Below are 17,136 nucleotides of genomic sequence, written 5' to 3'. Positions count from 1 at the left end.
AGGAGGTGTCAACACGCATAAATAAACATATGTGAACACCCAGACACACACACGATCTCACAGATACGCTTGCATACTGACCGAAATACACAGACAAACACAAACACACACACTCACACACTCTCTGAGGGAGTCAGTCAGAGGCACACATGAGTAAACAGCAGAGTGGCCCGGTTGAGGAAAGCTTCCTCCTGATGCCAAAGAACAACAACAACCAAGGGAAATGAAATAAAACAAGCTTCCCTTGACTCAGATGTCAAACAGTCCATATCCATTCTTCCTTCTGCCTCAGCAGCTGAAAACTGTGTTCTAGTACTCATCAGAAACTCCAAGCTTAGACCGATGTGCACTGTGATGTAGGGACTAGGAAATTAAATGGCAGTTGGTCATCTTTATGGTCATGTCTCTATGGTGACCCTAGTTTTGCATTCGGTAACCAAATTTTGGTTTCTTTTTCTTTTTTTTTTCTTTTTTTTTTGCTTAGCCCAGATTTGGTATAGCAGCTTTTCTTTGTTATTACTATGAGCATTTTGTGCTACTTATAAGATATGAGGTCATATTGTTTCAGGTTCATATTGTTGGCCTATGGTGCCATGATGTGATTATATATGATACTTGATTGTTTTAATGAGTGATGTCAGTCTGGTCCGTGTGGGTTAACCAACTTTAAGATGATCTCTCATTTTGTCTGTAAAATAACCTGACAAAGATCTCTGTACAGAAACATTTTTATTGAACATCTCTGTCTGTCTTTTGTTCTCTCTCTGTCTTTTCTGTCGATCCATGGCTGTACACAACTTCTGCTCTTTTATAACAATAGATTTGCAAAACTCTTGCACAATCTGAACACCTAATTCTAATCTGAACCTTAACCCTTTATAGGGCAAGTGACTATTTTTGGTAATTTCAGAAATTTTACAAATCAGGCCCATCCCCTGTCTCAGTTAGTTCAATAATCATTTGGTCTTCACCCAGCCAATCAGCAAAGATCGCTCTACATCCCAGGTCACATGATTGTGGCATTTGACCAATCTCAATGGCTTTGATTTTCTATTACAAAATGAAAATTTTAGAAAAATTTTATGGAAGTAATAAAGTCCTGTCATGTTCTCTAATAAAATAAGTCTAGGTCTGTTTGTTTGTTTGTTTGTTTTTTTGAATTTCAAAGTATTTCAATGAGTGCCCTATAAAGGGTTAACCCAACCCTAAAACTAACCTTAAGACTAATCTTAACCCATATCACACTCATGAGAGTCTCAGCCTAAATTCGTGAAATTAGGGTTACCAACTACACAGGGCCTTTAATTTGAGGTCATTTTGGATTTCCTGCAGGCCTGCTTGTCTACGCCTGCACCCCCCAATTTCAGGATATCAGTTTCATGGATGGGTAAAATACAGTTGTATTCAATAAAGTGTTCTTTTTTCAAAAATATGCAGTCAAAAATACCTGCCACATCACCGTACTCTTGACGTTTTATTGTCAGATTCTATTCTCAGCCTTTTTTGCATTTCAGTCAGTGAGTTTCACTGTGTGCATCTCTATGAGGATTCATCTGTGGTTGTGTGGTTCACAAAATGTGTGTGTGCGTGTGTGTGTGTGTGTGTGTGTCTACCTACTTTGACCTCTCCGTCAGTGCCTGCGGTAAACAGCCGTGTCTGTGTACCGTCGAGGGCCATGGTGGAGATCTCGGCATCACCATGGCAACGGTGGAACTGCTTGACCTTTTGGCCTGTGTCAGCCTGCCAGCAGATCACAGAGGAGGCAGAGTCACTGCTGACCACCTGGAGAGGGAGAGGGAGAGAGAGAGAGAGAGAGAGAGAGAGAGAGAGAGAGAGAGAGAGAGAGAGAGAGAGAGAGAGAGAGTTTATTAAGCATCAAAAGAGCTCAATGTAGTGTATGCTGCAAGGAAGGCAGGTTCCAGATATGTGTTTATTAATGACTCTCACGTAGCCAAACCATTCTCCACACTTCGTTTCACTTCATTTTAGTGCTAAGCCGCCACAGAGGCCAAGAGGTGGCTGAAGCTGTTGTCATGTGGGAACAAGCACAGGAAAAAAAAGTGAAAGAGTGAGTGTATTTATTCAACTTGTCACACTGACAAATCTTCAAAACTAGGGAATCCATTAGCTAGTGTTTTGTGGGTTTTTTTTTTTTTTTTTTTGCGGGCAACTGCAATCAACTGGGTAGGCATGTTGTGGGATTAAAGGATGGAGGGAAACAGCAATCAGAGTTGGCTGCCAGTTCAAAACATGTGTAGAATTCATTATTTCTCTGTAAAACCTCTGCCGAGTTTGACTACTCGTCAAAGTGAAACCAAAGTGACATCAAACCATATTAAGCATCAAGTGTCACCAAAACTTACTGATATCATTCCCTATTAAGCCAAATGGCAATCAAGTCATATAATTTCGCTGTATATGAAACACACCCTAAAAATATCCATAATGTGTACAGGATCTTAGTATTTGAAGGAACTAATACAGGATTCATACTGTGCCCCGACCCTGTTTAGTGATTCTGTCATCATTCAACAAAGAGAAGCATACAGAAATGGAAAGCCAAAGGAATTTACAAAAACACAGAGAGAGCCATATACACTACTCACAAAAAGTTAGGGATATTTGGCTTTCGGGTGAAATTTACGGAAAATGTAAAAAGTTCACACTACAGTGATATTATATCATGAAAGTAGGGCATTTAAGTAGAAGCATGCACTGGTGATTTCCTCATCTCAAACAATTTATTGAAACAAAAGCCAACAATAGTGGTGGATATACCACAACAAAAAATGTCAATGTCTCAATAACTTGTCATGTGCCCTTGAGCATCAATTACAGCTTGACAACGACGTCTCATGCTGTTCACAAGTCGACTTATTGTCTGCTGAGGCATAGCATCCCACTCTTCTTGAAGGGCGGCCCTCAGGACATTGAGGTTCTGGGGTACAGAGCTCCGAGCCTCTACACGGCGACTCAGCTGATCCCATAGGTTTTCTATGGGATTCAGGTCTGGAGAAAGTGCAGGCCACTCCATTTGAGGTACCCCAGTCTCCAACAGCTGTTCCCTAATGATACGACCTCGATGAGCTGGAGCATTATCGTCCATGAAGATGAAATTAGGCCTGTGTTGTACATGCGGGGGCACAATGACTGGATTAATGATGTTATTCAGGTAGTATGGGCTTGTCACTGTACCATTCACAAAGTGTAGGGCAGTTCTGTACTGACTAGACACACCTGCCCACACAGTAACACCACCACCACCAAAGGCTCGTCTGGTGACAACAGTGGCTGATGCATAGCGCTCTCCTTGACGTCTCCAACATCGTTGGTGGCCATCATTTCTGCTCAACATGAATTGGCTTTCATCAGAGAACAGCACTGAGGCCCACTGGTCCCTCGTCCAGCGTAAATGCTGCCTGGCCCATGCAAGACGATGACACCTGTGCCTGGTGGTGTGGTCAGGTACCCTTGCAGGTCGTCTAGCACGCAGACCATGCTGATGTAAACGGTTTCGAATGGTCTGACGTGACATTTGGGTGCCTCTCACCTTCCTTAAATGTACCTGGAGTTGAGTGGCATTCATCATCCGGTTCCGCAGGGCACTGTTCACAATGAAGCGGTCATCAGTGTGGGATGTGGCCAAAGGATGTCCACTTCTATGCCTTTCTGTGACTCTTCCAGTCTCTCTGTATCTCTGTTGCAACCTGCTGATGACACTCTGTGACACTCTAAGCTCAGTGGCCACTTCCGTATGAGAACATCCTGTTTGAAGCCTCGCAATAGCGAGGTGCTGCTGATCAATTGTTAGGTGTCGTCTTGGTCTCATGATGTCAAAATGTGAACAGCATATGTGAATTTCCTGCGGGATGAATAAAGCATCTACCTACCTACCTACCTGCATAATGAGGAGGACTGTTTAAATACCAATTCTAATTAAACCAGGAAATTTATTGGTCAATTCATGGATCGAACACCTGTTGTGAATTTTGCCGTTAAACTCCTTGTTAGAGAACAGCAACTTGTGCAAAAAGTATTGAAACACTGAACAGTTGGACATGTGCATTCAAAAGTTTACAGAAGGTCACATTAAGTTCACCTGTAAAGGTTATAATACATTTTAGGTTCATCCTGAAATTTCACCCGAAAGCCGAATATCCCTAACTTTTTGTGAGTAGTGTATGTGTGTGTACCTGTCTGAACAGATTATTATAGAGAACACATGTAACAGGGTTCTTGTGGCTGATGGTCCTCCTCTCCTCCTTCCTGGTCTCCAGCAGGAGGAGCAGGCTGTTGAAGGACAGCAGGAGGAGCTGATGCTCCTCGTGGAGGAACATTATGGTGCGCCTGTTCTCCGGGGTGTTTGGGAAGATGTCAGCCAGACGGTGAACACACAGCTGGCTGGTCACGTCCCACAGACACAGGACCTGGGGCGATAAAGGAGGGAGGGGGTCAAGGTGGAAGACAGGGAGGTGGTGTGCATTTGTGTGTGCACGTGTGTGTGTGTGTGTGCATGTTTGTGTGAGAGGGCATAAGTATGTGTGAACAGCTACAAGTACACAAAAAGGGCACAAAATTTTATAAAAATATAAACACGCAAGTGTTTGACCAGAAACGTAGCCAGAAATTACTAAGAAATACAAGAAAATAACAAAAACAAATTACAATTACAGACAATTACATTACATGACTAGAAAATAAGTTAAAAGGAAAAAAAAATTACCCTACAAGCAAATTAGCACATTAGTAACCCAAAACCTGCACAGTTGATTTATTGATTTAGTTAAAAAAGCTTAGACGTTTTCATTGCATTCCCCTCACAAGATTTTTTTGTAATGGCAGATGGTGGAATGAGTGAAAGGCTGATGTAGAAATGATTTCTAAATTGTTTATCCTCTTTTGTAAACGCAAAGGAAAGAGCACGCACAAAGAGTGGTAAAACAGGGAGGGGACCAGGAAACACTAGCTGTACCTCACAGGTGTGAGACAGAGCAAATCAGTCACCGCCAGCACTTTTTTTTTTTTAATCCTTCCTGCAATAATTAAACCAGGGAATCACATTTTATATGACAATGACAGCTTAATGTTTTAAAATGCACTTTTAACACAGTGTTTTGTCTATGGTATAAAAAGCTTAAAAAAAATACACACTTGGTCATGTATCCTGTGGCAGAAAGTCTCCAAATAGACAGGCACTAAATGCACACACACACACACACACACACACACACACACACACTACCTTGTCTTTGGAGTAGCTGAGCAGTTGTTTCTTGTCATGTAGGAAGCGGACAGCAGTGACAGAGCTCTGGTGTCCTCTGAGCGCGCCCACTGGCTCCGAGGTCACGTGGGGGTTCCACAGCAACACCCGATGGTCCACACCTGCTGTGGCTACAGCCTCACACAATGTCTCCGATTAGTTGATGTGCTTGCCACAGCCATTCAGTGCAAAAGATGTTTTTGTTGTTAGTGAGTTTAAAGGATAACTGAGGTATTTTTCAACCGGGCTACTGCTTCAGCCAGCAGCCATGACACGGACTGAAATGTAATCACATAGGGCAAGTTCGCCTATCAAATTATGTCCACTACAAGTGCTTGTTTCTGCCACTGACATGCTGAGATTGTTATTCTAAGTGTCTGACAACATTATGGAATGGATCCCTTCAGAGATAGAGAGGTGCACCAACAGAAGTCAGGCTCAACGAGAAGTCTCGCTCTGAAGTCTAACGTGAGGTGAGCTGTTGCAGGAAGACATCAGTCAAAACATGAGAGGTGGAGAGAAGAGTCACAGGGAAGAGTTTGTGGTGTTGGAGTACAGAAATTGTAGCTCAGTGTTATCTAAAAGTAGGAAAAGAACAAAAAATAACAATAGTTAGTGTTTTCACATTTCCAAATTGTGGTGACATAATGACATGCCGCACTTCATGCAGCAGACTACTTTCGCTGGATGGAGAAACACTGAATTTGTGGCTAGTTGCGCTACAACTGGACTGAAACACTTCTGTCCGCACAGTTTGCCTTGAAGAACCATCAGGTCTTGATCATTTTGTCTGGGATTACAACTGCCAGCCAGAGAGGAAATCCTACACCAAACCACCTTTACCTAAAGAAAAATGCTGTTCCCAGAGCAAAGAGACCTGCTGCCAATAGAGTGGAGGCACTGTTATTAGATGTAAACAAAAATGTCTAGCTCCATAGGGAACCTTTCCATAATGTTGTCAGACACCTATAATAACAATCTGAAGCTATCAGTGGCAAAAACAAGCACTTTTAGTGGACATTATTTGATGGGTGAACTTGCCCTGTGTGGTAACATCGCAGCCCGTTTCATGGCTGCCAGATGGAACGTTATTGCTCAGTACTGGACCAGTTCCAATTTTTTTGTCCTTATCAGTCATTTAGACACCAAAAGATGGAAAAATACTAGACTTATGCGTTAAGTAATAATTGCTCTATGACTCTCTTAGAGATGTCACACAAATTTGTATATTCATGTGTTGGTGCACAGGTCCAAGACAGGACATATACGGAAAAGTGTTTTAGGTGCATTTTGCCTCATTTTGTTTTTAACAGAACCACTGCCAACCCTTCATCTGTGATAGTGCACACTTTTTGATAAGCTGTTAACATTAGCACCATTTTAAATTGGTGACTTGACACTGCATCTCCCCGCAACGCACCTAAAGAGCAGCGGCAGTGCAGCAGTGGGATTTGATGGGAGACAGAAGAGTGCTCTCCTTCCTCGATTCCTAGATTTGTCACAGTTTGACCAGCGCACATGTGAATATGCACACAAACATATGCAGCATTGTGAGAGTGTGTCCCCACCTATCAGATTGAGTCCTGGGTGGTGGTCCACGTCCCACACCCCTTTCTGTGTGTTGAAGGAGGTGACTCGCAGTTTCCTGCTCTCCTCTTCTCTCCAGCCGATCACCATGCTGCTCTGCGGGCTGGTGCTGCAGGACACACAGGCCTCCAGTGAGCCCAGGAAACGCACTGTAGGAAGTAAATAAAAAGTGAAGGGAAATTAGGCAAATGTAGTCTTAAATGTGGACATGAGCAGAAAAACACAATCCAAAGCTCTTGCCTCACAAAAAACGATGTCCCATTTCATTACTTGAATTTTGCAGCAGTAAAGATAAAAAGTTTTCCAAACAATCGCTTTGTGTTTCTGGCAACATCTGTGTAGCAGAGTGAAAATAAATTTGCTTTAATTGCACAAAATTCAAAGAGTAAAAGGATGACACAACATTTGTTTTAAATGATTTCCTCACAGATTGGATATGACTGCGTTCTGATGGAAAAATGTTCCCAATAAAGTCAAGTCACTTCCTGAAATGTGCATTGACTCTAACCCTGCCTGTAAACCATCCAAACCATGTGAGCTCAGCATAGCATAGCATAAGGCCTAATAACAGTTAGTTTGATTTTCTCATTTGGTAATACAGAAAGCGTAATGGATCTTGAATCACCATCTATCTCAATTAATGCTTTGATTGAGAACAGCTAAATTGGATGGCACAAATCTCCATTAGAGGTGGCTTAGCTTTCTAAGATTGCACAAATAAGTGTTGGTTGTGAGATGACATGTGACAGTTTCAGGTCAAAGAGCTGGCATATCGGGAGAGCAAATAATTACGTTTGATTACATTTAACTCATCACATCTTTTCGCAGACCCATGAATTAAAAGATCAATGGATTTTCAGACGTCACCCAATGAATCGTCATCGGTTTATGAGTCACCCTCTCGTCCTCAGCGACACACGCGCACACACATCGTAAATTCAACTACTTGTGATGCAGTGTGTGTCTTAGGCATGTCACACCAGCATTGTAGGCCACATTTCACTTTACTGTGAGCTCGGGCTTAAAAGAGGAAGGGCAGGAGTTGCATCAACATCAAAGCAAAGCCCTTGTCCTTTACAAGACATCCCTGCACAATTTGTCAGATTTTATGTTGCTTACGCTGTTACATATACTCTTAATTATGTGTTCCTCTTTCTCATTTCTTTGATCCGAACATTGTGAGGTTATGGTAATATATTACTCTTTCTCCCTCCCTCTCTCTTGCTTTCTCTTTCTCTCTCATACACACACACACACACACACACACATTCTCTCACACAAATATATCCTTCCTTGTCCTTATGGGTCTGTGTCCACCCCAATTTCCTCCTAATTTCCTCCCTATTTTCTTCTCTGTTTTGCCACCTCCCCCCTACACACAAACACTGTCTCTCTCTCTCTCTCTCCCTCTTTCTCTCTCTCTCTCTCTCTCTCTCTCTCTCTCTCTCTCTCTCTCTCTCTCTCTCTCTCTCTCTCTCTCTCTCTCTCTCTGGTGGCCTGTGAGCCTCAAGGTTTGGAGGTCTAGCTAACCAGCCATGTCTAATGGTAAACAGCCCACTCGTACTGCAGGGTGGGCAACTTCAAAAGAACAGCGCTAGCACCCCAGAGGTACGCAAACACACATATACACTCACACACTCCCTCTCTCTCTCACACACACACAGTCTCAAAACGCCACACAGAAAGCCCTACATCGTCTCTCTCTCTCTCACTGTTTCTCAAACACACTTACATGCACAAACACACACACACACGCACAAAAAAAAAAAAAAAAAAAAAAGACTTTGCATGCATACAGCCTATAAAATTTCAATTAACCAGTCTTTTTAATGTTCTGGCATTGTCTCCTCTGTTCCCCCTTTTCTTGTTTTTTCTTTGTTTTCCCATTTGCTGTGCTTGTTTATAAGTGCTTTATTCTTGTTTTCCCCTTTGTCAGGATCCCCCCTCTCAACCCTGCTAGGCTCAGTGAGCCGCCGCTGCTGAATCATAATCAAACAGTCCAATTACTCTTGAGAAGGACTCTATCCAAATGATGCAATCAACACACAACTCAGCGACCTCTTCGTTACACAGGCTGCCAGAATGGGCTCAGCTAAAGTGGGTGACTCAGGAATCACGACTCACTGTTTTGTGCGTGTGTGTGTGTGTGTGTGTGTGTGTGTGTGAGTGAGTGTGTGTGTGTGTGTGTGTGTGTGTGTGAGTAATCAGTGACAACCAGAGAGCCAGAGACACACCCAAGCATTTCCATGGTGTTGCATAAGCCATTACTGTGGTGATAGTGAGCGAGTGAGTAAGCAAATGCTGACAGTGCCTGTCATCCCTGGTGTCAAGGTGAATGTGTGTGTGTGTGTTTGTCAAACTCACATCCTCCCTGATATTGTGTGTGTGTGTGTGTGTGCGTGCGTGTGTGTTCTTTCTTTCTATGTCACCCAAACCAGTGGTCATCAGTTCTGGTCCTCAGGACACATTTTCATTCAGTTTCGTTCCAATCAACAACCAGCAGGGCTCTGATCTCGAAGATGACGATGGAAAACTGGTCATCTAAACCAGGGGTTCCCAAACTTTCTCATGTCAAGCACCTCTAGAAGAGACCATGAACCTAATTTTAGACCATTTTGACGTGAATCCCTAGCTACCTAGTATTAGCAAAAGTTTGCTAATATTGGCTAGCTCACGTTATCTGCCTAAAAATGAACACTGGTCCAGTTTGGATTTGAGCTCAGGGCGGCTGAGTGAAAGTCATCTTGACTGACCCATCTGCCTCCCCACCAGCCTCTTTATGCAGAATTTGTCGCTACTACGTCTCTCTGTCATTATTTACAGAACCACTAGAGGTCGCTTAAGTCACTTGAGTGTACACATTTGTAAAGTACGAGCTCGCTGGGCAATCGTCAGAGAAACAGAGTAGGAGAGACAGACAGGGAGACGGGTATGAATACTGTTTGTAATGGGGAATTCAAATCAACATGTTATGTTGTCATGTTGTTGTGTGTGTGCCTGGGGCCCCCACCTCGCTGAACCCAGGCGGGGGTGTGCACCCGATGTTTCAGTACACGACAGCTGCAGTGCTTTCCTTTGACAAGCTCCTCCCACTTGATGATGTCAGCGGAACCTGACTCCGCCCTTGGACCGATGCTGTCAAACAGAGAGATCTGTGCCAAGCTGAAGCACAACAGGCTGACCTGAAAAACACAGAGGAATAACAGAGAGATGCACACATACAGAATAATGCAGTGACTCCTAACTACATTCTGGCTTCTTCTTCTTCTCCCTTCCACTATCTCTTTCTTTCACTCTTTCCATTCTTTGCTCCATGTCACCTGTCCTCCGATGTCTCCTATGGTGAGCACAGCCTGGTCATGGTGAGAGGGATGCACCCAGTAGTCCAGACGCCAGGGGGTAAACTTCAAACCCTAGAGAGGAAATGACAGCCCATGTATTACTGTCTATAAGTCCATTTACATTTACATTACATTTCAGGAATATAGACTGACACTCTTGTCTGGAGCAATTTAAAATAAGTGTAGCAGTAGAAAGACCTTGCAGCAGTTAATAAATATATGATGACAACAAAGGGCAAGGCAACACTACTGACACAACAGAATATTTTAGAACTGATTCTGAGCAGTTCCGCATGTTTTTTCTGAAGCGTGTAATGGGGTTGAGAGAAATCACAGGTAAGTTGTGAGACGTTTTAGATATAGTTAAATAGAATTTTGACTTTATTTCTTAGATATGTGCCAGACACAGGAACATGGAATTCAAGTTGATTTTATCGGGACAATTGTTGGTTGTATAAGTATTCTCCCTGAGTCAACACCACCTTTGGCTGCAATTACAGCAGTGAGTCTCTTGGCAAGTTTTTATACCCTCTCTGGGACTCCGGATCCCTGAAATTTTTGCCCAGTCTTGTTGGCAAAATTGCTCCAGCTCTGTCAAGTTGGTTGAGGGCTGTTGGTGAGCAGCAATTGTACATTCACACAACATACTCTTAATTAGATTTAGGTCTGGGTTTTGACTGGGTCATTCTGGTTTTAAATCACTGGTTTCAAACCTCTCCAGTGTAGTTTTGGCAGTGTGTTTAGGGTCATTGTGGGGGATGAACCTCCGTCTCGGTCTCTTGCAGAATGAAACAGGTTTTGCTCCAGAATTGCCCTGTATTTGGCTCAATCTCACCCTCAGTCCTGACCAATTTCAGTTTAGTTTCCCAGTCCCGGCCCTCAAAAAGTATGTGATGGTGGCATCACACTGTTCTCAGGGTGATAGCTTTGTGCCACACACAGCATTTTGTGTTAAGTCCAAAAAGGCCAATTTTAGTCTCATCAGAGCAGAGAACGTTTTTTCTATGTATGCTGTCTCCCACCGGCCTTTTGGCAAACAACAAATGATGTAGGATTTTTTTTTTTTTTTTTTTTTTCTTAGCAATGGCTTTCTTCTTGCCACTCTTTCACACAACCCAGTTTTGTGAAGTGTCCAGGTTTTGTATGAAGGTCTTTTTTTTTCTTTTTAAGCAATAGATCTGTGTTGCTCCTCCAGAGTCGCCATTAGCCTCTTGGTTGCTGCCTTGACTAAAGTCCTTTATATATAATCACTGCTTTTTGGTGAACAGCTTCACTATGCAGAATTGCAGTTATGCCATATATTCTTTCTTTCTTCTCTTTCTTTCTTTCTGTCTTGGATTGTGTGGACACTGTTCCATGGGATATTCAAAGGTTGGCTTGTTTTTATAACCCAATCCTGATCGTCGGCTCTCCAGAACTTTAATTGCAACACACATGAACTACACTCAACTAATTATTTAACACCCCAAGGCAATTGATTGCTCCAGAGCCCATTTATGAGTTTAACAGCACAGAGAGCAATCGAGACTTATCAGTGTGTGAGTTGGGGATTTTTTTTTTTTTTTCAAACTATGTACATTTTTTCCCACTTCAACATTACAGACCATATCCCCAATCAGTGACATAAAATCCCAATTAACTCCATTTTAATTCCAGAAAGTCCAAGGAAATGAGTGCAAAATAGCAGAAGTGTCTCACTTGACTGACTGCCTGACCTGAAATTGCCCATTTTTGCACCATGGGAAAACAGCCGTGCAACTCTTAAGTAATGCTTAAAATGTTTGTTTTGTAATGTTTTTTTGTTTGTTTTTTTGTTTTTTAAATGGACCAAAAATAACAGTCACTATCACTAAACTATTTCGGCCATAAGGGGAAAAACCCCATCTTAAAACATTTTAAACATCCACGGAAAGGTGATCTTCAGAGTTCCATCACTGCTGATATTTTAGCATATGTGCTGGTTGTTACCTTTTACTATCAGCTGTATTTTCATTCTGCAGAACTGCTGACAGGCACGTCTCAGACTGGATGGTAGCTGCCCTGTAGGCACACCATAGAGTGTGTGGCTGTTACCTGGAGCTTGTACTTGCAGCTGAACTCCTCTTTGGACAGTTGATCATAAAAACACACCTCCTTACTTGTGAATGACACGGCTATCTGAAGAATAGACAGAGAGAAAGAGAAAAGAAAGATGAAATTAATTGAGAAACAGAGAGACCCATAGACACAGAGACAGAGGGGAGCAGAAAAGAGCGGTCACATAGCTATCAGTGCCTTCATCCCAAATTTCATAATGATAATAATCGTATAGTAATTATTATTATATAATTAAAATATAATCTAAAAATATAATAACCACCAAGTACTGCTTAAAATACTTCAATTATCTACTTTTTTCAAGCTGAAGCAAGCTCACACATTTTCTTCAGAAAAGATAATCTTTTCGAGTATAATAATATCTTCAATAATCATCCAGTTATTGAGTGACTGGTACTTGACAGATGGGAAAAAAAAAAAAAAAAAACAATGTCAGATTTCTGGGTGACAGAATCATCTGTCACCCAGAAATCTCATGATGACTTTCTGATGATTAAAGTCTGCTAATTAAAACAAATGATCAATAATTGATGGGTTGATTACAGAAAATGAAAGCGTGTTTACTGTCTGAACATTATGCATCAGCATCCTGTCCACAACACCATTAACCAAAAGCACTGATCAATAATTTAGTGATTGACTGAAGTGTTTGTTTGCATCGTGAATGTTGTAAAGCAGGATGTCTAGCCCAGTAATTAAGACTATTTATTTTTATTTAAATGACTGATTTTTTTTATTAATTCATATGAATGACATTTTTCCAGTGTGCACACTGTGCAGCAGGACACAGATCCATAATTCCATCATTGACTGAGCAGCTGATCATTTGTCTCACCAAAGTGCTCACCTTGTGTACATTATGCAGCAGCACCATGTCTGTGACCCAAAGGTCTTTGGGTCTGACGCTGTTGTTTTGTAGTCGATGTGTGTGGAGGAGGGACAGGTCGCCTCCGGCCCACAGCCCCACAGTTCCTCCCTTACTCACCGACAGGTATTGACCTGAACTCTGCAGGAACAAGACCTAGGGAGAACAGAGGACAGGACAACATGAGGTTGTTTATAACTTTTGATATGAAAAGTCCAAGGAAAACTTCTTGTGACTTCCGTTTCCTCTATCTTTCTTTCTATTTGTGCTTCCTCTAGCTTTTTGTTCCCTTCAGTTCTCCAATTTGTTGCCTATTTCCTTTCATCTCGCCCTCCAACAACTTCTTTCTGCTTTATCTTTGTCTAGCCCACTAAAAGCCAGACTCTAAAACATTGTGTCTAAAAATCCTTTAGACATACAATGTACTAGAACAGCGTCTCAGGGGATGAGAAGACAAAATGACAAAGTGACTTCCTTGTGATTTGTTTGTGTGCTTCAATTTTGCCCAGTAATGCACTTTGAGACAAAAGTATTTTACTTGGATGATGATAATCTGATGATAATCACTTCAAAATATCACTTGGTGTGAATATATTCAGTGGGGAGTGTGACTTCATAGTTGTCATCCTCCCATGACTTAATGTGTAAAGTCTCTTCACGCAGTGATTAAAATTATTTGTCATAGTGCATTTAGTTCAAACTCTGTCCCATGCTGTGCGCAGAGGTCTTTGTGTTGATTGACTGTTTGTCTGGTTGTTTCCCATGTGTTTAAATGCCTACCTACTGTACAGTAACACTGCTGTTGCTCGAGACTGAGCCTTGAACCAAAAACTGCAACGAAAAGTGGAGCTGTCGGACAAAAATGAATCTATGGCTTTGACCTAGACTCAGAAAAAAAGTAAAGGGAGTGCACAAAATGACAGACACACCTTCTGTCTACATAAATACTTCACGATATATGAATATCGAATTCATAATAAGGAGTAGGGGCACACTTCACCTTCACAAAAGCTTTAATGTTCCTTGGAATGCAGTCACGCTGGTTCTAAAGTGTGTGTGCAGCGGGACCATTATCTTACTACACACACACTTTTGTTCAGGAAGGAAAGCCTCCAGTTCTTTGAGGGATGAAGGAGTTAGACACTGACTTCCCATAAAAGGTCGGTGAGGTTTAGATTGTTGACTAGAGGAGGCTTTGTGGTGTTTGACTTCAACCTGGTGTTAATGAAACCCCTCTTGAATTTGTTCTGCAATGTGGATGGAGGTATTACCATCTTGGAATATGTCAAAATCATGAGAAAACATGCCCTCATAAAATGACAGCATATTCCTGGGCCATTATAGAGCCATGCGGAGCAATAATCAAAGCTAATGTCTCCTGACTGACGATATCATTAGAGATCCATGGTGCTTAAAAGTGAGCAGCACATATTCGGGTTAAAGGCATCTTTCAGCTTTTTAAAAGTTAGTCAATCCAAAATTAAGAGAAGGGGTGAAAGATCATATTGCTCTATTTCTCTGCTCAAGGGCATAAGCAGTTTCTTAATGACAGCCCTGCCATTAATACTGATTTTGTGAAATTTAATATGTGTGTATGCATGCAGTTATAGCTGCGACAATGTCAGAGCGGTTCATACAATTCTGTGTTAACCTGAGCTTGTAGTTTATTGGTCTTTAGCCAGTTTATTCCTGTTGGTGAGCCTCAACCTGTGACCACTACTGTTTCTTTGCTGTTGCAATTTGTTCATGCTTTCACAAATGTGAGTTTTGAGATGGTTGGCCTCACCACATCTCATCATTTTTAACAGTTTTGGCTTTAGTTTTACTGCTCAGTCAAATCACTTTTAAATTACCCGTAAAAACATAATTGTTCTCTTCTTTTAGTTTGTCGACATAACACTTACAAATAAGTGAAAATACAAAACCTAATTTGTGACTCAATCGTAATTTACACCATTTTTCTTTAGCCTTGCACAGCTGACATGTACTGCTAAAAGGTACTGATATGACTTAACTGTGAAGCTGTCTTTGTAATTGGGATGTGGTTCCTTAACAGTTGAAGTTCATGTGTCTTTTCCATTATTTTGTCTACCCAAGTACAGATAGATCATGCAACCCTGAACTGGCAATGGTCAGTGAAAGCAGTTTGAGTTTGCTGGCTGACTTGTTGGAGTTACTTGACTTTCTCCCACTGGCTTCAGTTCAAAGTGACATTACAGTAAGATAATGTCAAACAACTCTCTCTTAGTACAAATTACATATGACAGGGTACTTAGCAATGACCAAATTTGCACCTTGTATGTGTATGTGTGTGTTCATCTGTGCTGTTTTGGCTTGTCTGTCCTGTCTGTCAAAGGCTGACCTAAACAACAGGGTTCAAAACCTTTTAGCCGTTTCGAAATCGGCTGACACAACATTCTGACATTTTGACACTCTCAGGGCTAAAAGATGAAAGCGGTGAGCCATCACTTTATCCACAGTAGTAGGCACTTTATACTGGCCTCCTCATTTACATATTAATTGATAGATGTATAACTGAAGGAGTCCAGAGCCATTTATCTAAAAAGAGGTGTGCCATTTAGATTAGCACAGCCCTAATACTTTCCAGTGTTTCTGAACTGAATGTTTAATAACGTACAATTTCATGCTGTAAGCAGAGTTTTGGATACTATGGATTAGCGCCGAAATGTTGTTTTAGGACAAAAAACTGGAGGTTTTACAAAGTCAGTCAATGTCGAAATGTTTTTCAGATGGCATGCTGTTGAGAAGTATTCTAACTAAAGTGCACAGCATACTCTGACTCTTCTGACACACTGTCATCTCCTTTTTTTTATGCTCCTTTTCAACAAATGGTAATGTCTCCGGAACACAGGAACCCTTTTGGGAATCCAGGAACCCATACCCATGTTTCCAGTAGAGGAACCAGTCCCTTTTTTTGTGCCAGGGTTGAGCTCCAAGACCCCAAAATGGTCCTTGCAATTGAGATTGTCCTCAGCTAAGTCAAGGTGGAGTTTTATGTGTTGAAAATGCCTAGTTGGTTAAATATATGATGCAAGCAGTATTGCCTCTGACATTTTTAAAAACAGAATTTCCTTCAATTTACTGCAAACATAATTGTTCACTCAAGAGATCCTTTGGCTAGTAATTGAGAGAAAAATGAAGCATTTGCATTGCAGGCTACAGTTGATCTCTCTGAAAAGCAGTTTCCTCTTTTGATTTTCTAGCATTCTCAATCTAATTTTTAATCTCTGTGCTTCTCTTCTGCAAAATCAAATGCAACATCACAGCAACACAGTAGAAAAACGCTTAGGGTACTCACTTGACTCTGGAATCTCTTTCAAGAGTAAGACTCAGGAACTCTGGCCCCAGAACTTTTTGGTGAAAAAGGACCATTACTCTCCTAGAGGTCAGTAGCACTTACCTGTTGAACAGGGTCACGATGTGGGCAGGTCAAAGTGCGTGGTGGCCCCCAGCAGGGCTCACTTCTGGACTTGCCATGCTTCACTTTGTCAGAAAGCTCTAACAGCAGGAAGGAGCACAGGCCTTCCCAGTCAATGCGCCCCTCCTCCTTCACAGCTTCAATGTCCAACAGGAGGCCATTGTGCTCTTGAGTGACAACCACGCTGTCAAACAAGAGGCCATATTCCTCCTTTGAGCCATGGCCAACTGATGACCAGGCCAGTTCAATGAATTCAGCTTTGGAGAAAGATCGAGAAGCACCTGAAGTGTCCTGTATTATGATGGGAAAACAGGGTTACAGGATATTTCAAAATTTCCATACTCTGATAAAAAAAAATCTGCTTCACATTAATATCAACATAGAGTTGAATCAAGGGCAACAAGTCCAGTTGTCATTGATTCAATTCTATGTGGACACCCATGACCTGGATGACTAAGAACCTCCACAGACAACTTCACATATACTAAATGGACAAAAGTATTTGGACACACCTCTTAATTATAAATCAGGTGTTTCATTCAGCCCC

General features: G+C 41.7%; 1 protein-coding gene across 1 annotated transcript in view; it reads right to left on the bottom strand.

The window, feature by feature from the left end:
* Positions 1-17,136, bottom strand: part of LOC115370262 (WD repeat-containing protein 49-like) — a 42,780-nt gene that overhangs the window by 22,685 nt on the left and 2,959 nt on the right. Inside the window, exons 2-10 of the mRNA XM_030067198.1 lie at positions 16,572-16,880; positions 13,133-13,306; positions 12,262-12,345; positions 10,168-10,260; positions 9,858-10,029; positions 6,829-6,996; positions 5,243-5,391; positions 4,194-4,427; positions 1,618-1,782 (exon numbers count right to left, since the gene is read on the bottom strand). Coding sequence (XP_029923058.1) covers positions 1,618-1,782; positions 4,194-4,427; positions 5,243-5,391; positions 6,829-6,996; positions 9,858-10,029; positions 10,168-10,260; positions 12,262-12,345; positions 13,133-13,306; positions 16,572-16,880 — 1,548 coding nt within the window. The remainder of the gene's footprint in view (positions 1-1,617; positions 1,783-4,193; positions 4,428-5,242; positions 5,392-6,828; positions 6,997-9,857; positions 10,030-10,167; positions 10,261-12,261; positions 12,346-13,132; positions 13,307-16,571; positions 16,881-17,136) is intronic.

The sequence above is a fragment of the Myripristis murdjan genome, chromosome 13 (assembly GCF_902150065.1).
Source record: "Myripristis murdjan chromosome 13, fMyrMur1.1, whole genome shotgun sequence".
Lineage (NCBI taxonomy): Eukaryota > Metazoa > Chordata > Actinopteri > Holocentriformes > Holocentridae > Myripristis > Myripristis murdjan.
This window is presented reverse-complemented; position numbering and strand designations above follow the sequence as displayed.